At 36.2% G+C, this 18,172-nt stretch overlaps 1 protein-coding gene across 2 annotated transcripts in view; it reads left to right on the forward strand.

Moving 5' to 3' along the window:
- Positions 1 to 14,296, forward strand: part of ERCC8 (ERCC excision repair 8, CSA ubiquitin ligase complex subunit) — a 54,350-nt gene extending 40,054 nt beyond the window's left edge. Inside the window, exons 10-12 of one of the 2 annotated variants that reach the window (XM_055332112.1) lie at positions 184 to 381; positions 5,445 to 5,525; positions 11,888 to 14,296. In XM_055332112.1, the coding sequence (XP_055188087.1) occupies positions 184 to 381; positions 5,445 to 5,525; positions 11,888 to 11,956 (348 nt within the window). In that variant the 3' untranslated portion in view covers positions 11,957 to 14,296. The remainder of the gene's footprint in view (positions 1 to 183; positions 382 to 5,444; positions 5,526 to 11,887) is intronic. The other variant, XM_055332114.1, reaches the window with a different exon arrangement.
- Positions 14,297 to 18,172: the final 3,876 nt, after the last annotated feature.

Genomic DNA, 18,172 nt, shown 5'->3' on the forward strand with positions numbered 1-18,172 from the left:
ATTTGTATTTTCCTCTTATGTGAAATTAATTCTTTCTATTAGGACTTGATTATTTTCTTTAGACTTAGTACAGCCCTTTCCATAGTATGATGCAATATTTTAAGTTAATGTTTTTTCTAGTCTTTGTTGTCTTTTTAATTCAGATTTAAGAAATGAGTAATGTTACAATTTTACATCCTACAGGTAAACTATGGAAAAGTTTGTAATGACAGCAGAAAAGGATTGAAATTCACTGTCTCCTATGGCTGCAGTTCAGAATTTGTTTTTGTACCATATGGTAGCACCATTGCTGTTTATACAATTTACTCAGGAGAACAGATAACTATGCTTAAGGGACATTATAAAAGTGTTGACTGCTGTGTGTTCCAGTCTAATTTCCAGGTAAGAATGATCCTTAAAGGAATTGAAAATGTTCAGGTACCTAGCTTGTCAGAGTAGTTGTATATGAAAGAGTAAATTGTGATTTCAGTCTGAGGAATTACACTTTTAATCCACATTTGAGCTAGGATTTCTTAAATAGAGGATTATACAGTATAGAGTTTTAGATAGTATAGAATATTTGTATGAATCAATATAATACTGTACAACTTGACTGAGAAAAATTCTTTCTTTTGCCTATGGGCTCCATTTATTTACCAGTTGAAAATCTCTAGCAAATTAAAATGATGTCTTGTAGTCAATATTTTGGGAAAAGTTGGAATACATGTGTCTAATCTCAAAGTACAGTTTTTGTTGATTTATGTATGTGCAAGTCTGTCTCATTTTATTTCCTCTCTGTTTTCTGCCAGTGGCTGATCAGTTTAATTTTGAGTGTTGCAACTTACATGATTTCTTAAATACTTATGGTTTTTGTTTGTTTTTTATAGAGGCACTTTGGGACTCTGTGAATATCCCACTCCTCATCTTACCAACAGAGCAGATTATTTTTTTTCAGAGAATATTGGCACAAATTACCTCATGTATTCCTTTAAATAAATCTCTAATATAGCAAGACTGTTGGTATTTTCTGTATTTTGTAGGTAAAGAAAATGAGGCTCATAAGACTTAAATACTGATAGGATGAAAATTCCATTTTATAAGAACTAGGAAGGAGTTCATCACCTGGTGAAGTTCTTTATCATTTATTCATTAATGCTAATTACTTAATTTGTGTCTGATACTACAGTAAGATATACAGCGCTTATTTTTCAGCCAGCACACATCTGTATGGCAATAGCTATTATTAAAATATTCAAATACAGGGATCCCTGGGTGGCGCAGCGGTTTAGCGCCTGCCTTTGGCCCAGGGCGCGATCCTGGAGACCCGGGATCGAATCCCACGTCGGGCTCCCGGTGCATGGAGCCTGCTTCTCCCTCTGCCTGTGTCTCTGCCTCTCTCTCTCTCTGTGTGTGTGTGTGTGTGTGTGTGTGTGTGTGTGTGTGTGTGTCTATCATAAATAAATAAATAAAAATTTTTAAAAAAATATTCAAATACATATATTACTGTTTGTTAAATAGGTTTTGCACTACAGCCCTTAAGTGACCTCTAGCTTCACCCCCTTTTCTGAGGCTTCCTAGATTATACCTTAACCCAGGACCTAGGAGGGACCTTCTTGATCCTGCTCCCACTCTATGGCTATTACCTCTTCTGATTGGTCAGTATCCTGATGTACTAGTTGTTAAATATTTTTAGAATAACTTATGGGCAAAGAAGACTAAAACATCAGAGAAGTGACATGTGGTTTGCACAGAGCGTGGTTATCTATTCAAAGAAATTCTTGAAATATTTCATCTCTTATGCAGAGTCACTCAGAGACACAGCCAAGATTTTAAACCAGATATCCCGACTATAAATTACTGCTTTCCACCAAATCAGAACTTTGTAACAGGTGTGCCGAGAGGAGATTAAAAGAATGCCAAGATACTGATTTCCATCGGTCCCTGGAATAGTTGAGACAAGCCAACCACAGCCAGAAACCTAAGCCAGTTGCCTCCTGACTAATACCAGATCTGTAGGTGCTACGTACTTGGATTTTGAATCACTGCAGAACATGAGACAGCTTCCAACTCTTATCCCATTAGATCCATTATGATTTTTTTTAAAGATTTTGTTTATTCATGAGAGAGAGAGAGAGAGAGAGGCAGAGACATAGGCAGAAGGAGAGGGAGAAGCAGGCTCCATGCAGGGAGCCTGATGTGGGACTCAATCCCAGGTCTCCAGAATCACACCCTGGGCTGAAGGCAGCGCTAAACCGCTGAGCCACCGAGGCTTCCCCCGTTATGATTTTTGAAAAGGGAAAATAGGGATCCCTGGGTGGCGCGGCGGTTTAGCGCCTGCCTTTGGCCCAGGGCGCGATCCTGGAGACCCGGGATCGAGTCCCACGTCGGGCTCCCGGTGCATGGAGCCTGCTTCTCCCTCTGCCTGTGTCTCTGCCTCTCTCTCTCTCTCTCTCTCTCTCTCTCTCTCTCTCTCTCTCTCTCTGTGTGACTGTCATAAATAAATAAAAAAAAATTAAAAAAAAAAAAAGAAAAGGGAAAATAATTCTAAGTCTCAAAAGTGAAATAGAATAGTACTTTGTATCCACTTACCGGTAGAACCCTTTTCCAAATTAAATATTATACAGAATTCACAATCTGAAAACAAAATTGATAGTTATGGTAATTTTAAGTATAAAAATCTAACAAGATATACCTACCATAGAAATAAATAATGAAAGAAAAAGAAATAAATGATGATAATAATGGATTGTAACCCACTGACTAAAATAGGGATCCATGAATCTATTCAGGTATAAGTAAATAAACTAATCAATTGTAAGTCTAATGAGGAGTGGGTTATTTACAGAGTCCCAGAGTGCCTCTATACAAAACACTAATTATAAATGTAAAATGTGTAATTTTTCCTTGAAGAGCCTGGCATACATCACCTTAATCAAATGATCAAAGTTAACATCCCAGTTATCGATATTCCTTCAGTGATAGTCATGGCACAGATGCATCACCTGGGTTTAATCATGAAGAAATAGGAAAATTTGAAGGACATTCTACAAAATAACTTGTGTGTATCTTCAAATTGTCATGGTTCCAGATTGAAGGAAGTTAGGAGACATGGCAACTAAATGCAGCCGTATGATTTTAATCTGGACGCTTTTGCTGTAAAACATTTATTCACAACAGTTTGTGAAACTTGAATGGAATTTAAGAATTAGCAATTAGCTGAAAGTAGTATATCATTGTGAATTTTTTTATTATGTTGGATGCACCATAATTGTATGAGAATGTCCTAGGTCAAAGGAAGTATACACTCAACCATTAAAGAGTAACAGGACTCATGATGTCAACTTATCAACTTAGTCTCATATGTTGAAATTTTTTAAATCTAATTTCCTAAATGAACACTTACACTTAACCCCAAGACTTTAAAATTTTTTTTAAATTTTTATTTATTTACAATAGTCACAGAGAGACAGAGAGAGAGAGAGAGAGAGAGAGAGAGAGAGGCAGAGACACAGGCAGATGGAGAAGCAGGCTCCATGCACCGGGAGCCCAACGTGGGATTCGATCCTGGGTCTCCAGGATCGTGCCCTGGGCCAAAGGCAGGCGCTAAACCACTGTGCCACCCAGGGATCCCAACCCCAAGACTTTAATACTCAATTCAGAACCCTCCATTTACCTGAAGTCCTTATTAGTCGTTGTAATTTAAGTGCTGTCTCTTGTAAGTTCTCTTTGTTGAACATCTGCAGAATTTCCTTTGTCTCCATCAGTGTGGCAATACTTAACCATAAATTGCCTTGTAAGCTTGTCTGACCAAGCTGTCTTGGAGGTAGGTGTGTGTGTGTATGTGTGTGTATCTTAAGAAATTCAATTACTCAAATGCACTGAACATTTGAAAATATCTTTGCATCATCCACAGTTAGCATAACTATATATTCAACATTAAAAAATACAGTCTATAGAATTTTGTTCCCTACAGAAACTTTGATAATGTATAACTAAATCAAGTTTACTTTAATATTTTTATATCTATATTTCCTATAAATAACTTTATAATCTTAATTCCCCTTTATCTAGAACCCTTTTTTTAAAAAAAAATACTAATTGTACCATACTTCAAACTTTTTGAGATGAACAATAATAAAAAATAAATAATTGCAAAGCAGAGCAAGAAAAACGTTCACTATTAGAAATGTTTGGGGGCTCCTGGGTGGCTCAGTCAACTCAACTCTTGATCTGGGCTCAGGTCTCAGGGTTGTACATTCAAGCCCCACGTTGAACATGTTGAAAAAAAAATATTTGTAGAAATACAGAAATAAATTTGTGTAAAAAAACTACTTAGTCATTCAGAGTTTTATAACCACTTAACATTTTGCTGTTTTTTTCTTCTTTTTTCTTTTTAGACCTTTCTCCATTACATAACTTTTTTTTTTTTTTTTTAACTGACCTAGGATTTTACATCCTGCTTTTTTCCCTTCGCATGATGACTCTGGTTTATAGCCTTCTCTTTTCTCTTGACAATGAATATTTTCCCATATCATTAAATATTCTTTAAAAACAAATTTAATGGTTATCTTATGCTGTGAATGGCACATAAATTTACATGTAAATCATTATCCTCCTTTTGGACAATTATTTCCATATTTTGATATTTTAAATATAAGACTGCTGATATCCTTGAATTTCATGTCTTTGGCATGATTTAGAAATGTTTACAAAAACTTTTGACCTGTATTGAGATTCTATTCTGTAAAAAGATTATACCAATTTTTTATACCCTTTTTATGTGAGAGTATCTATTTCACTGACCCATAGGAATGTTTTTAATACCAGACAGTATAACATATTCCTTAAGTTTTATTGAGGACAGAAATGAACATTGTTCAGCCATGTGTAAACAGCATATTCATAAAGACTTTGACATAGACTGTGCATCAACCCAAGCTTCCCCTTATTAAATAAACTTCTCAGTAGGCATGGCATATGGGTCTTAATGCTCTTCTGTTGAATAGCAGCCAGTTAGACAGCTGTGAGCTAAATAATATTTTTTGTGAAGTTCTGGCCTATTTTAGCTAGAAATTAATGTTTTCTTTATTGATGTCTTTATTACAACTCAGTTATTGACAGAGAAGGACAAACTCTTGATCCCATCTTTTTCTCTGCTCTGACATTTAAATTAAATGGATACCATGATTAATTTAAAAAACCCACTAAGTTGTTGAATCTTTCTTTAAAACTTTCAGGTTAGCAAGCTCTGATATATTCTAATGATATTTTAAAATACAAAACAAAACTTTACTGCATCTTAAACAAGCAAACAAAAAGCATCAGCTCAGTTTCTTTGGGGAATAGAAATAGAATTAATCTAATTAATCTAACCTAAGAATTAGTCCTTTAAATGCTGTATTCATTTCAAACTGGCATCAGCTTTAAATTGACCCACAATCACATCTCTATTTTCTGTGTTATAGGAACTTTATAGTGGCAGCAGAGACTGCAATATACTTGCTTGGGTACCATCCTTATATGAACCAGTTCCAGATGATGATGAGGTAAATATTACTTATATAAATTATATAGTGACTTCTAAATCATAAAATAGTTTTATTAATGTACTTCATATGAGAGAGACCTTTCTTTTTCAAAGATTTTATTTATTCATTTGAGAGAGAGAAAGAGAGAACACTAGTGGTGGAGTACAGGGAGGGAGAGGGAGAAGCTCCCCCACTGAGCAGGGAGCCTGATGCACGGCTTGATCCCAGGACTCAGAGATCACGACTTGAGCTGGAGGCAGACACTTAACCATCTGAGCAAGCCATCAGGCACCCCGTGAGAAAGACTTCTAAAACATGTCTTGCTGTTTCCAGATTTGGAAAATAATTTGCCTGTTATAACACATTTGGAAAATCCAGAAAAATATTGAAAGAACAACATAAATTTTTAAAGTTGAATTACTATTTTTTTTTTAATTTTTATTTATTTATGATAGTCACACACACAGAGAGAGAGAGAGGCAGAGACACAGGCAGAGGGAGAAGCAGGCTCCATGCACCGGGAGCCCGATGTGGGATTCGATCCCGGGTCTCCAGGATCGCGCCCTGGGCCAAAGGCAGGCGCCAAACCGCTGCGCCACCCAGGGATCCCAAGTTGAATTACTATTAACACTTTAATTTACTTCATGTTTTTTCTTATGTATATATGGTTGTTTAAACATAGTTAATATATGCTGAGACACACAACTTGGCATCCTACTTTATTAACTTAATAAACCTTTTTCAGTGGTTTAATTTGTAAATTTGTTCTTAACAACATAGCATGCTATCATTTATGTATTACAATTTAGTTAAATATATACCTATTTGGAGACATTTCTTTTGATTACTATAACCAAATCAAGGTAAATACCTGTTTATAAGTTGTTTATGTTTCTGATTGCTTATTTGGATAGATTCCTAGAAGTAGATTTTATCCCTTGAATTGTCATGTCTGACATATCTAAAGTTTTTATTCACACTCTCAAATTTTACCAATTTACATTCCTACCAGCAGTCTGTTAGTGCCTATCTTAGAGCATAAATTGATACAAATATGACCTATGGCAATGGGAATAAAGAGCCTTAAGAATGTGGTAGGTAAACAAAGATGAGTAAGACATGCCCCCTGGCCTTAAGTAGTAGCCTCTGTATTTTTTTTACTTCTATGTTACACTGTCTAAAGGTGCTATCATTCCCACCAAAAATTATTTTACTAAACACTGTTAATCATCCCTGTTTATCTTAATTTCTAGGATATGAAAAGTCAAATGTCTAAAACCCAATATTTATATATATAAAGTTTTAAAGTTGGAAATAAAATAATGCAGTTAGAAACACGAGTTAATCTTACCCAAGTCTTGGTATAAAAATGAGTTAATCTCACCCAAGTCTTGGTATAAAACAAAGCATCTTAAATGGAGATAAAAAGTATTATTAGAGCAAGTTTAAAATTCTAAAAACATTTCTCACGTATTTAGTTCCTTTGTGAAAACATGACTGTCCAAAACCACATAGAAATGAGTTTTTATGGGGGTGGTTGGTACCATTTAGCAGTTATGACAAAATCTATTTCATACCTACATTCGCAACTGCTGTGATTTACTATAGTATAAAGCCTATCACTTATTTTCTTTTGCCCCAATCCAAATAAAAGAGAGAAAAAACACAGTGGTAAATTTTCAAGCAGCTAGCCAACCGCTGTATGAAGATTTTCAGATTTCATCACATGTCTAATTTAGTTTATTATGGTTTTGATTAGTTTTAGTGTACAGCTGCTTTAAATGATTGAATATATTCTTTTATAGAAAGCTTAGTATGGCCAAATACCTTGGCTCAGCCATTTTTTTGCATTATTTAATTACTGCGTCCTCCTGTTTAGGAATTATTATATGCAGTAAGTCCAAGTTAAAACTATAAAAAAAGAAACCCCCCAAAAAGAGAAAAGACCAGTCGAGTCTATGTTAGAAGGTAAAGCAATAACTTACCAAATGAAAACAATAAAAATAAAAGTAAATCTATGATTTACATATGGAAAAAGGATAGAGAAAAACTAAATTGCTTAACTTATATAGTCTGTAACTGATGCTTTATTTTGTACAATGTTGTTATAGTCATAGTTTGAGCTTCTCATCTAGAAGAATTTTTGCAAATGGGAAATTAAACTGAACAAGTAGAAAAGCAAATAGAGATATGCAAAAAACAAGTTAGCTTTATATTTAAATTTTAGAGCTAAAAAACCTTATATTTCAAAATATACTGTTTATACACCACTTTAAGATAGCATCATTTTCATAAAATGGTATGTGCTAAAATTTTCACAAAACTGTAGTTTGAAAGATTCCTGTGAATGTAGGTAGAACATGAATGTGATCATGGTGTAGATCTGAGGTGAGAAGTCTGTCTGCACCAGACCCTACTCTTTGCATGTACATTTACTATTTAACTCATATTTAAAAGTGTTTTTCTCTCACCTGTCAAATAAATGATGCTGCAGTTTCCCAGAAATAACACACTTAAAACAAAACATGCACATTCATATACACTTATTCAGTCTTCAGTTTCAGATAAACTAAATAATAATCATACTGGTAACTGGGTTTGAATCCCTGTTCTGCCATCCTTTATGGACTGAGGACAAGTTTATGATATCTCCAAATATCAGAATCGTCAAGCTAAATTGTTCTTCAGTCTCCTTTCAAATCCACCATTGAGATAAGATTACTTCCCCATCAACCAAAATATAATCTTTTAGCGGTATTTCCTCTGGTATCCAAGATAGAGGGGGAATTTAGTTCTACTTTAAGAAATTGAAAGGCGGGATCCCTGGGTGGCGCAGCGGTTTGGCGCCTGCCTTTGGCCCAGGGCGCGATCCTGGAGACCCGGGATCGAATCCCACATCGGGCTCCCGGTGCATGGAGCCTGCTTCTCCCTCTGCCTGTGTCTCTGCCTCTCTCTCTCTCTGTGACTATCATAAATAAATAAAAATTAAAAAAAAAAAAAGAAATTGAAAGGCATTGGGTGATAAGAAAAAGTTTTATGGTCTTTAGCATAAATCTATGTATTCCTTAATTGGCAGTCTGTTTTATTATTATTCTGAGGACTCTGCCTTCCTTTTCCCCTCTTTTCCTAAAACTTGGTCATGGTCAAGGCAAGCCTATATAACTCTAATCATTTTTTCCTTCCTAAATCTATAGGGCAGCTACATTATAGTTTAAATCTGACCTGTCACCAAGAATCATACTTTATTTTGATAGTCACACAATACATAGCTGTTTTATTTATCACTGGGTAGATACGTACAGTTGACCCTTAAAAAATGAAGAGGGTTGGGATGCTGACTCCTACCCCCATGCAATCAAAAATCTTTGTGTAATTTTCAACTCCTCTGTAACTACTCATAGTCTACTATTGACAGGAAGCCTTACCCATAACATAGCCAACTAACATATATTCTGTATATGTGTCATGTACTGTATTTTATAATAAATTTTTTATAATAAATAATAAAGTAAGCTAGAGAAAAGAAATGTTATTAAAATCATAAGGAAAAGAAAATAAATTTATAATACCGTACTATATTTATCAAAAAAAAAGAAATTGCATATAAGTGGATCCATGTAGTTCAAAGCCCTGTTGTTTGAGGCCAGCTGTAATCATTTCCCAACACAGACAGCCCTATATTGCACCCGTAGAGACTTTCCAATAATTACCAGTAAGAAATTTAGAATATACCAAGATGTATATGTGGTAGATATGAGGGTTGGTTTTGTTCTTCCATTATTTGGACTTGAACTAGATCCCTTCTAAATCATGCTTCTCTATCTCCATAACATTTACAACTGTCTGTCAATAGAACAGGCAGCCTGGTGAGGTTCAAGCATAAAAAGGATGTCCACTAGGAGGAGTCGTTATGGAGAAAAGTAATAGATAGTAGTTAAACTTCATCAATGGGTCTCAAACAGTAATATGGGTACTACATCCATATACAACATTCTTACTATAGCTTTTAATTACAAGTAGGTTTTATTTGTGATTTTTTTAGCAATAAAATCTACCTGTAAGAATAGTACTATAATGCATTTATATTGTTATCCTTTATTACTATAAACACTAAAATTTATAGTATTTGTGTATTAGTATAGTATTTATCAAAGTTTATGAATATTTCATTTCAATTTTCACAATTTTGAAATATTTGCTCATAACAACAATAATTTACAATAAAATATAATTTTGCTTTTCTCTTGAGTTTTCAAATGAAATATAAATGTTTAATATTGGACTTCCAGGGCAGCCCCGGTGGCTCAGCGGTTTAGTGCCTCCTTCAGCCCAGGGCGTGATTCTGGAGACCCAGGATCGAGTCCTTTGTTGGGCTCCCTGCGTGGAGCCTGCCTCTCCCTCTGCCTGTGTCTCTGCCTCTCTCTCTCTCTCTCTGTCTGTCATGAATACATAAATAAAATCTTAAAAAAAAAATAATATTGGACTTCCATAGTGGAGTTAGGAAGCGTGACCTTTTGTGGCTTATCCACTCAGAGACATTTTTGAGAGATTTCTAAGGCAGAATTAAAGGCTTCTAAAGGTAGAGTAGGAGAGAGGACTCACCTAATCCCCAGGGACAAAACATCTTTATTTATTTTTTTAATTTGAATTCCAGTATAATTAACATACAGTGTATGGTAGTTTTAGGTGAACAATATAGTGATTCCGTAATTCTGTGCATTACTCAGTACTCAGCAGATGTTGTACTTTGATCCCCTTCACCTATTTCACCCGTGTTCATCCCAACCCTATAACCATCAGTTTGTTCTCTATGGTTAAGAAATATACATCTTTCAATAAACTCTCACTAAATAACCTAATTTAGTAGTTAAATTATAAACCCAGGAAGACAGGAAATTCAGTAAACATTTGGATGAAAAAATAAACAAACTTTAGTATGGTACAAAAAATCAGTAGACTGCTAGAAATAAGTGAATAATTAGCTGAGGTTTGGTAATAGTTTTTTTTTTTATCTGGACATTTGAGATATCATAGAATTTGGTTTGTACAACTAAGTGATAATAGTCAACATTAAGTTTAATAATGGTGCCAGTAGTGGGCATTAGGCTTAAGTGATAGATTCTGATCTGTAGCTTTAACAGCCATGAAGAATACTTAAATTATTATGTCTTTTTTTTTATATATATATTATGTCTTTTTCTGACTATCCTGGATGATATTGGGGAATTTACTAGCAGTTCACACTTTCTCTACTGTTATCACTGTTTTAAATTTTAAAGATTCTAAGTCATATCAAAAAGCAGTGAACATGCTTAGACATGTTAAGGGGTTCCTCTTAACATAAAACATTGCTGTGTAGTGTAAAAGGCAGTACCTAAGGTAATAAAGGAGTACTTTTGGTGCTAATACTTGTTGGATTTGAGGTCTGAACACACTTGTAGCAAATGTAAAAGCTTAGAATAAGAAGCAAACCTGGTTCAAAATGACCAGATACTCAAAAAAATGAGTCTATCTTTAAAGTCCTTTAGTCATTTGCCAGAGAATAAGAAGGTAGCCATCCAAAAAGTTTTCTCAGAAAGTAAATTGATTTGAAATGCCACAGATCATTAAAATTCCTCAAGTTGCTGATTATTTTTATTAGGGGGGGCTCTAAAGTTGTGAGAATACTGTGATGTTTTGTTGTTTTAAATAAACACCATCCAAATGCATATCTTTCAAAGAAATCTCCCTGGAAAACCTATGAGCTAATGACAAACCTGTTACCAGTTTTGACGAATTATTCATGCACTTGAGAACTGCCTTACCAGCTATGAAAAAATAAGTAAATCTCAGTACTTAATGACTCATATTAGTTTTTGGACCAAAAATGGTGTTACTCAGTTTGATTGAACACTTTATCCCCACATATGGTGTTTGTGTATTTGTAAAGTCTGGTCCATCGAAACAATAAAAAGTTGCCAACATTAATATCTTGGGCTGTCAGGTCAGATTATAGACCTGAGTCCAGTCTTAGCCACATGTATGTTAATGTGCAACCTTCTCCAGATAATTCATCAGTGTTGCAGAAATGCCATAAGCAATAGCAACATCATAGCGTGTGCACGCACACAAGTGTGTGTGTGTATGTAGATGAATTTATATATACGTTTTGAGGTAATAACTTTGAAGGAAATATTGGTAATTTAGATAAATTCTGGCTTGTCTATTTACAACGAAATTACATTGCCTTACATTGTATGTAGGATATTACGTTACTTTAACTTTGAATTAACAATTATTATTTTCAAAATAATGTAATTGCTCTTCATTTGATATGTAACTATATTGTGAACCTAAAATTATGAGTTAAAACAATCAAATTTTCCTTTTTTCTTTTTTAGCCTACCACCAAATCACAATTAAATCCAGCATTTGAAGACGCATGGAGTAGCAGTGATGAGGAAGGATGACTCTCAATCCTGAGTACTTTTGTGTCTCTATTGATGAAACTTTTTTGTTTTGTTTGAAAGATTTTATTTATTTGAGAGAGAGACAAAGATAGCAAAGGAGAGAGCAGGAGCTGGAGAGGGAGAAGCAGGCTCCCCAGCTGAGCAGGGGCTTGATCCCTGGACCCTGGGATCAGGCCTGAGCTGAAGGCAGTTGCTTACCTGACTGAGCCACCCAAGTGCCCCTGTATTGATGAAATTTTTAAAATAGTACTGTTTTTGTTGCTATTGTTTTCCTCCTATATGGTGACAGCTAAATTAGCCCTGAATTTGGGTGATTTTTTTTAACCCATATTTTAAAGTGAGGGTAGTATTTGCATGAAATCCTGAAGCCAACTTTTATATAGTTTATATAATCAAAACGTATTTCCTTGGTCCCTTTTGCTATGGCCTGGGGCAGCCCTTGTTGTTATAGTACTCTCTCTATACTGAATCCTCTCTGTTGAGACACATCCTGGCAATCCCCAGGCCCTCATGTGGGACTTTGAGCACATTGTGTGAAGTATAAGATGCAGTCTCAGAGGATGAGCAAGTAAAGATTATCAGCACTGATTTTCTCCTACTAACTGTACCATAACCTTGTTCATTTTCACTTCCAATGATGCTTTTACTGCAGACAATCATAACAAAAATGATAGTTGAAAAGTTAGCATCCAGTTCTTCAATTCTTTTTTATTCATACATTCAGTTTTTACATGATTTCATTTAATCAACCATTGTATAGCTTTTAGTTAAATATTTTTGGACTTAGTCCAAAAAGTATGCATCACAGAAGGTTTTTAACTTGGAGGAAATCCCATGTTTCCTTTATTTTAATGTACACCTTGTACTCGTGCTTGAACTCCCTTTCTGTGAATCTCATTAAGAGTGACCAAGTCCTGTTTCATTCATTAAAGCAGGAAATGCCCTAGTGGGAAATCTGGCTCAACATGAAATATTGTCATAAAATTTTTATTTTCTATTCTTCTTTTGTAATACCCCACAAGTGATTATCATGAAGTTAATCTTACTCTCCTTGTTTCTGATTCTTAACAGCAGGAGACTAGGAAAAGAGGTTTTTATAGCTTGAATAACAATTGTACAGTCATTGAGTTTTTAAGTGTGGATTAGGCCTCATATCAGACCTTCCTAGCCAAATGTTTAACATATTTACTTTATAGTTGATTTTCTCAAACTCTGACCATTGTACTATCACTTTTCCTCCTCTTGGTGAGGATGCTTATGACTTTGAGAATGTTATTGAAACTGGAAATGTTTTTTTAAACTTAAAAAGAAGTCTTCCGGGGGGATCCCTGGGTGGCTCAGAGGTTTAGCGCCTGCCTTCGGCCCAGGACATGATCCTGGAGTCCCAGGATTGAGTCCCACATTGGGCTCCCTCCATGGAGCCTGCTTCTCCCTCTGCCTGTGTCTCTGCCTCTCTCTCTCTCTCTCTCTCTCTCTGTCTCTCTGTCTCTCATGAATAAATAAATAAAATCTTTTAAAAAAAGGTCTTCCTTTAAGCTGCAAATGACTATATTTCTTCTTTCTAGTTATATAAATATATATGGTGATTGTAAATAATTCAAATAACATTAAAGCTTACAATAGTCACTTGAAATCATATCACCCTAAGGTAACTGCTGCTATCATTTTGGTGGCCATTCTTCCATGCATCTTTTTATGGCACATATAATTTTATATAATGGGATGTTTGGCATGCTGCTGCTGTCATGATGGGATGTTTGTCATGCTGTCCTCTCCCCCCACATCAGCACCTCCCGCCCCCATCCGACAATCCACATTACTAACCACATATGCAACAATCCACATTATTAACCAAGTATGTATTCCTTCACATTACAATCCTATATGGACCTACGTAGATGTCGATGGAGAAGTATTTTTATTTTGCAAATATGAGATATATCCAGTTCTTTCTTTCTTGATTTTTTTTCCTGTTATAGTTCATAGGAATCTCTGTCATTTGGTATAAATGTGCTGTCTATACTTTTATTTTTTGTTTTCTTGATACTCTGGCCTTTGGAGTCTTGATCATGGTGACACTGCTCCCTCCTAGAACTAGCTAATTCCTGAGGTAACAGAAGACTCCCTTGGGAGCATACATTTGATATACAAACCAACCAATCCAGAGTCCATACCCCCAATCCTCATACACCAAGGCAATATTCCCCCTGCCCTGCCCTAACTCACCCCAGAGCTACCCCTATGTGCCAGAGTTTACTGGAATTATTCAAACTATCCAGTGCTAAAATTACTCAGTGTACTTACCTTGCTGCCTCACTCAATCCTTCCCATAAAAACTCCAATAAAGGCTCTGGGCCATGCTCTGCCCTTTCCTTTGAGAGGTGGTGTTCTGACCAACCATGGTCCTTCCCCTGTGGCCCTGAATAGCATGATATGCCATGTCTTCTGGTTTTAGGAATTTGTGAGTATAAACTTATTCCTTCATGACAATCATTTCTGTGTCTGCATGTCTTACTGTACCTGATGAGAACAATTCCAGGTGAAAATCTGAACACAGTTGGCACAGCAAGCTGGGTGGTTTAACACCAAATGGAAATGATATGTCCTTAAACTTCTCTTAGTGTACTAACTCTGTCTTAATAGTCAGTGGCCACTGCCTGAAAGAGCATCCCTGATTTTGGTACACTTGGTCTTCGGCGACTACTGCACTGTGTTGTTTTGTTGTTGCTGTTGTTGAGTATTGCCTTGATTTCCTGATCTAAAGGGGGCAGTTGACATATTTCCCCGCAATGGTGGACCACCCAGCGTCCAGAACAGAACCTGTAGGGGTGTATAGGTAATTGGCTACATCTTGAAAAGTTCCCTCCAAAGTGGATGAGAAGTGACTACCCTCCTAGTGCATGGGAGTTGAATCCACTAACTGGTAGGAGTGACAAGCAGGGAGGCTATCTGAGTCATGGAGATGAAAGTACCTACTGTCTGGGACATTACAGGCTGTTTCTGCTTGCTACTGTCTCAAGTGACTTGTTCCCCAAACAACTGGGGTCTAAGAAGTCCCATCTCTGGAGATCAGTGGCACAGTGTTTAATGAAAAGGAGAAGAAAGGAGCATCTGGTTCTAGCTCCCACTGAAAATCCTGAAGAGGTGATCCAATTAATGTTTAAAAATGTGGAACACCTAAGCAGCTCTCTTAAGAGCTGCTGCTTATCACCATGCAAAGGGTCTCATGCTCAGAAGAAAAAAAATGTGAAACATAAATCTGATGCCACCATTGCTCTCCCAAATGTGGAATGTAGCTCATCTAAGGTTGATTGGGACATCCTAGAAAAGGATGTGTGGTTCTCCTGTGAGCAACAGACACCACTCAGGACCATCAGGAGCTTATTAGGCAAACCTCTAAAAGATTTTAAAAAAGAAGACGAAAAGGAAAAAGTTCAGCTGCCCAGAAATACAAGCCCTTCTAAAAGATTCTGTTCTTTAGAAAGCAGGAGTATGAGAAAGGGACTGAATATTTTGTTGCCTGGGCCATCCCAGGGAGAGATTGCCTGGAGTCATCTGGACCTCTGCTTTCCTCTTACCAGCCAGAAAAAGAAAGTAAAGACTGAGCCTTCAAGGGGTAAAAGCCTGAAATAGGGAGAAAACAAGGAAAAAGGACTGCCACCATCACTAGCCACAAGCCCAGGGGGAAAAACAGAGCTTTAAATCTTAGATACTAAGCAGATACTGCTCTAGCAGAGTGCTGGTCCTAGATTATTTACTGATTTAAAAATAAAAACAAAAAGCAGGACTTTAGATATAGGGGGAGAAAGTAAAAGATAATTAAGTAATATATACATATATAACATAATATATACATATGTGTAATACATATAATATTAAAGTTTTATAATCTAGCTGGAAATTAGATTTATATACTAAATTTATATACTAGGGCAGCCCCGGTGGTGCAGTGGTTTAGCGCCACCTGCAGCCCAAGGCGTGATCCTGGAGACCCTGGATCAAGTCCCACACCACGTCAGGCTCTGCATGGTGCCTGCTTCTCCCTCTGCCTGTGTCTCTGCCTCTCTCTCTCTGTGTGTGTCTCTATGAATAAAAAAAAAAAATAAAAAAGAACCCTTATTTAAAAAAATTAAAAAAATAAATTTATATACTAAATTTGTTTATAATTTAGTATATAATTTATATACTAAATAATATATACTAATATGTATTATATACTAAGTAATATATGCTAATTATATACTATATACTAATTATATGCTAAATAATAGATACTAATATAATTTATATACTAAAATTAATATACTAAAGAATTTATATAACAAAAGTATAAAGGGGGCACTTTATGGTGGATTACTATAAACATTAATGCCGTGGTCCCATCCATTAGCTTCCCCATACCCAATATCAAATATTAGGATTACTGATTCTGTTCAAACAACTGGTAAATACTTTGCTGCTGTAGCTATGGCTCATGTGTTCTGTTTAGTGCCTATTTCAGCAGCCTCTCAGCTGCAGTTTGCTGTAACCTCACAGGGACACAGGTATGACATTACATTGATGACATCCTTTTCCAAGGAGACTCATTTGATAATACTCATTTAGGATAAACAGTTCCAACATCTTTTAGTACTTTTGAGTTTCTGATAGCAACATATTCTTTATTTACAAATTTTACTTCCAAATTAAAATCAACAGGGACTCCCATTAGTGCCATCAAGGACTCCTTTTAAGAGACTTTGACAACCTCTTCTCATGCATCCTGGAGTCTCTGGACCTTTAGGATAGCCATAAGTTGCCCAAGGGCTTCTGATGCAAGAAACTGCCACCCTCAGCTTTGTACTATACCCCATTAAGACAATAAGTAAAATATATATGAGGCTCTCTGGAAAATAGAGGCTCTCACAGAGTCTGTGACCTTTCATACCCGATAGCCTATTAAGTTTTAGGTCATGAAAATAGCCCACCAGGACTCAGTCCAACTACCAACGCCTCCTTGAGATAGGATGGAGCCAAACCTGGGCTCTCTGTTATATTGCACCTGCAGGAGGAAGTGGCTTCCTCTATCCTCAGTCCTTTGCTGGATGCCATGGTGCTAGGGGATATCACCCTTCCCTTTAATCATTTGGCTGCCTGGGAAGACTCCTGGGATTAACGGAATGAACAGCAATGGGAGTACCCAGACTATGCAAATGGCACTGCTAGCCATCATACATGATGGAGCTCAGTGGAAGGTTGCTGCTTTCCACCTCTTAGCCAAGATGTCCCTAATGAAGGACAGGACCCAAGAAACAATGCACTTGGCCAAACTATGCAGTTATCCTAGTGCTCCATGCCCTAGCCAGTAAGTAGCTTCATCTTTACATTAATTATAAGCTATTGGGCCACTGCCTAAAAATTGGCCTTTTCAGGGAGAAACAAATGAGCAAACTGGGACTCTCTTTCCTCACAGATACCCCAAATCTAAATCAAAATTACACATCTCCAGCTATATTAAGGTAACAATACAATGCCTTGCCTGGACAATCCATACTACTTTCGGAGTTTTAGACTTATAATAAGCAAGACACACATTTTACTTCTCAAAATACACAGTGCTAATCTTTTGGAAAAAGTAGTCAATAGAACTTTCATGTCCCTATTTGGTCCCAAATAACTAGTTTAATTGCTATAATGGCCTTCTCAAATAACTCGTTTTTGAGTTCTTTTCAGATAAATGGACCTCTGAAGGGTCTCTTATCTTGTTATACACCTTTTCTTAATTCAAGGCCCTTTTGCCAAATTACACCTCACATCAATTTAGAAAGCTTTTCCATTGCCCTTTCCTACATTTAAAGGGAGAAGTGTCCTCCACCTCCATGTATATAAACATTATTTATAGGACCCTTTTTATAATGTTTTTCCTGTCTTTATAAATTGTTTATCATTCCTCGATTCCAGAAGGGCTGGAGGCCATACCAAGGGTACATACTCTTCTGGAACCTTTTATCCAGATTGTCTATGGATCAGACAGCTATTCATCTAAAATATGACTCATTTGAGCCTAAACTTCCATCAAAAAACAAAAACCCTATCAGATACAGCCACATAACTTTCTGTTGACTGTTGGTCTTATCACCACTGGTCTGCATAATTTCATTAATTTACAGTCTGGAGACCCAAACCCTCTAAATAAGCCATTGTTTCAACCAAACATGGCAAATGCTGAGACGCATG

This window comes from Nyctereutes procyonoides, unplaced genomic scaffold, assembly GCF_905146905.1.
Source record: "Nyctereutes procyonoides isolate TBG_1078 unplaced genomic scaffold, NYPRO_anot_genome, whole genome shotgun sequence".
NCBI classification, from domain to species: Eukaryota; Metazoa; Chordata; class Mammalia; order Carnivora; family Canidae; genus Nyctereutes; species Nyctereutes procyonoides.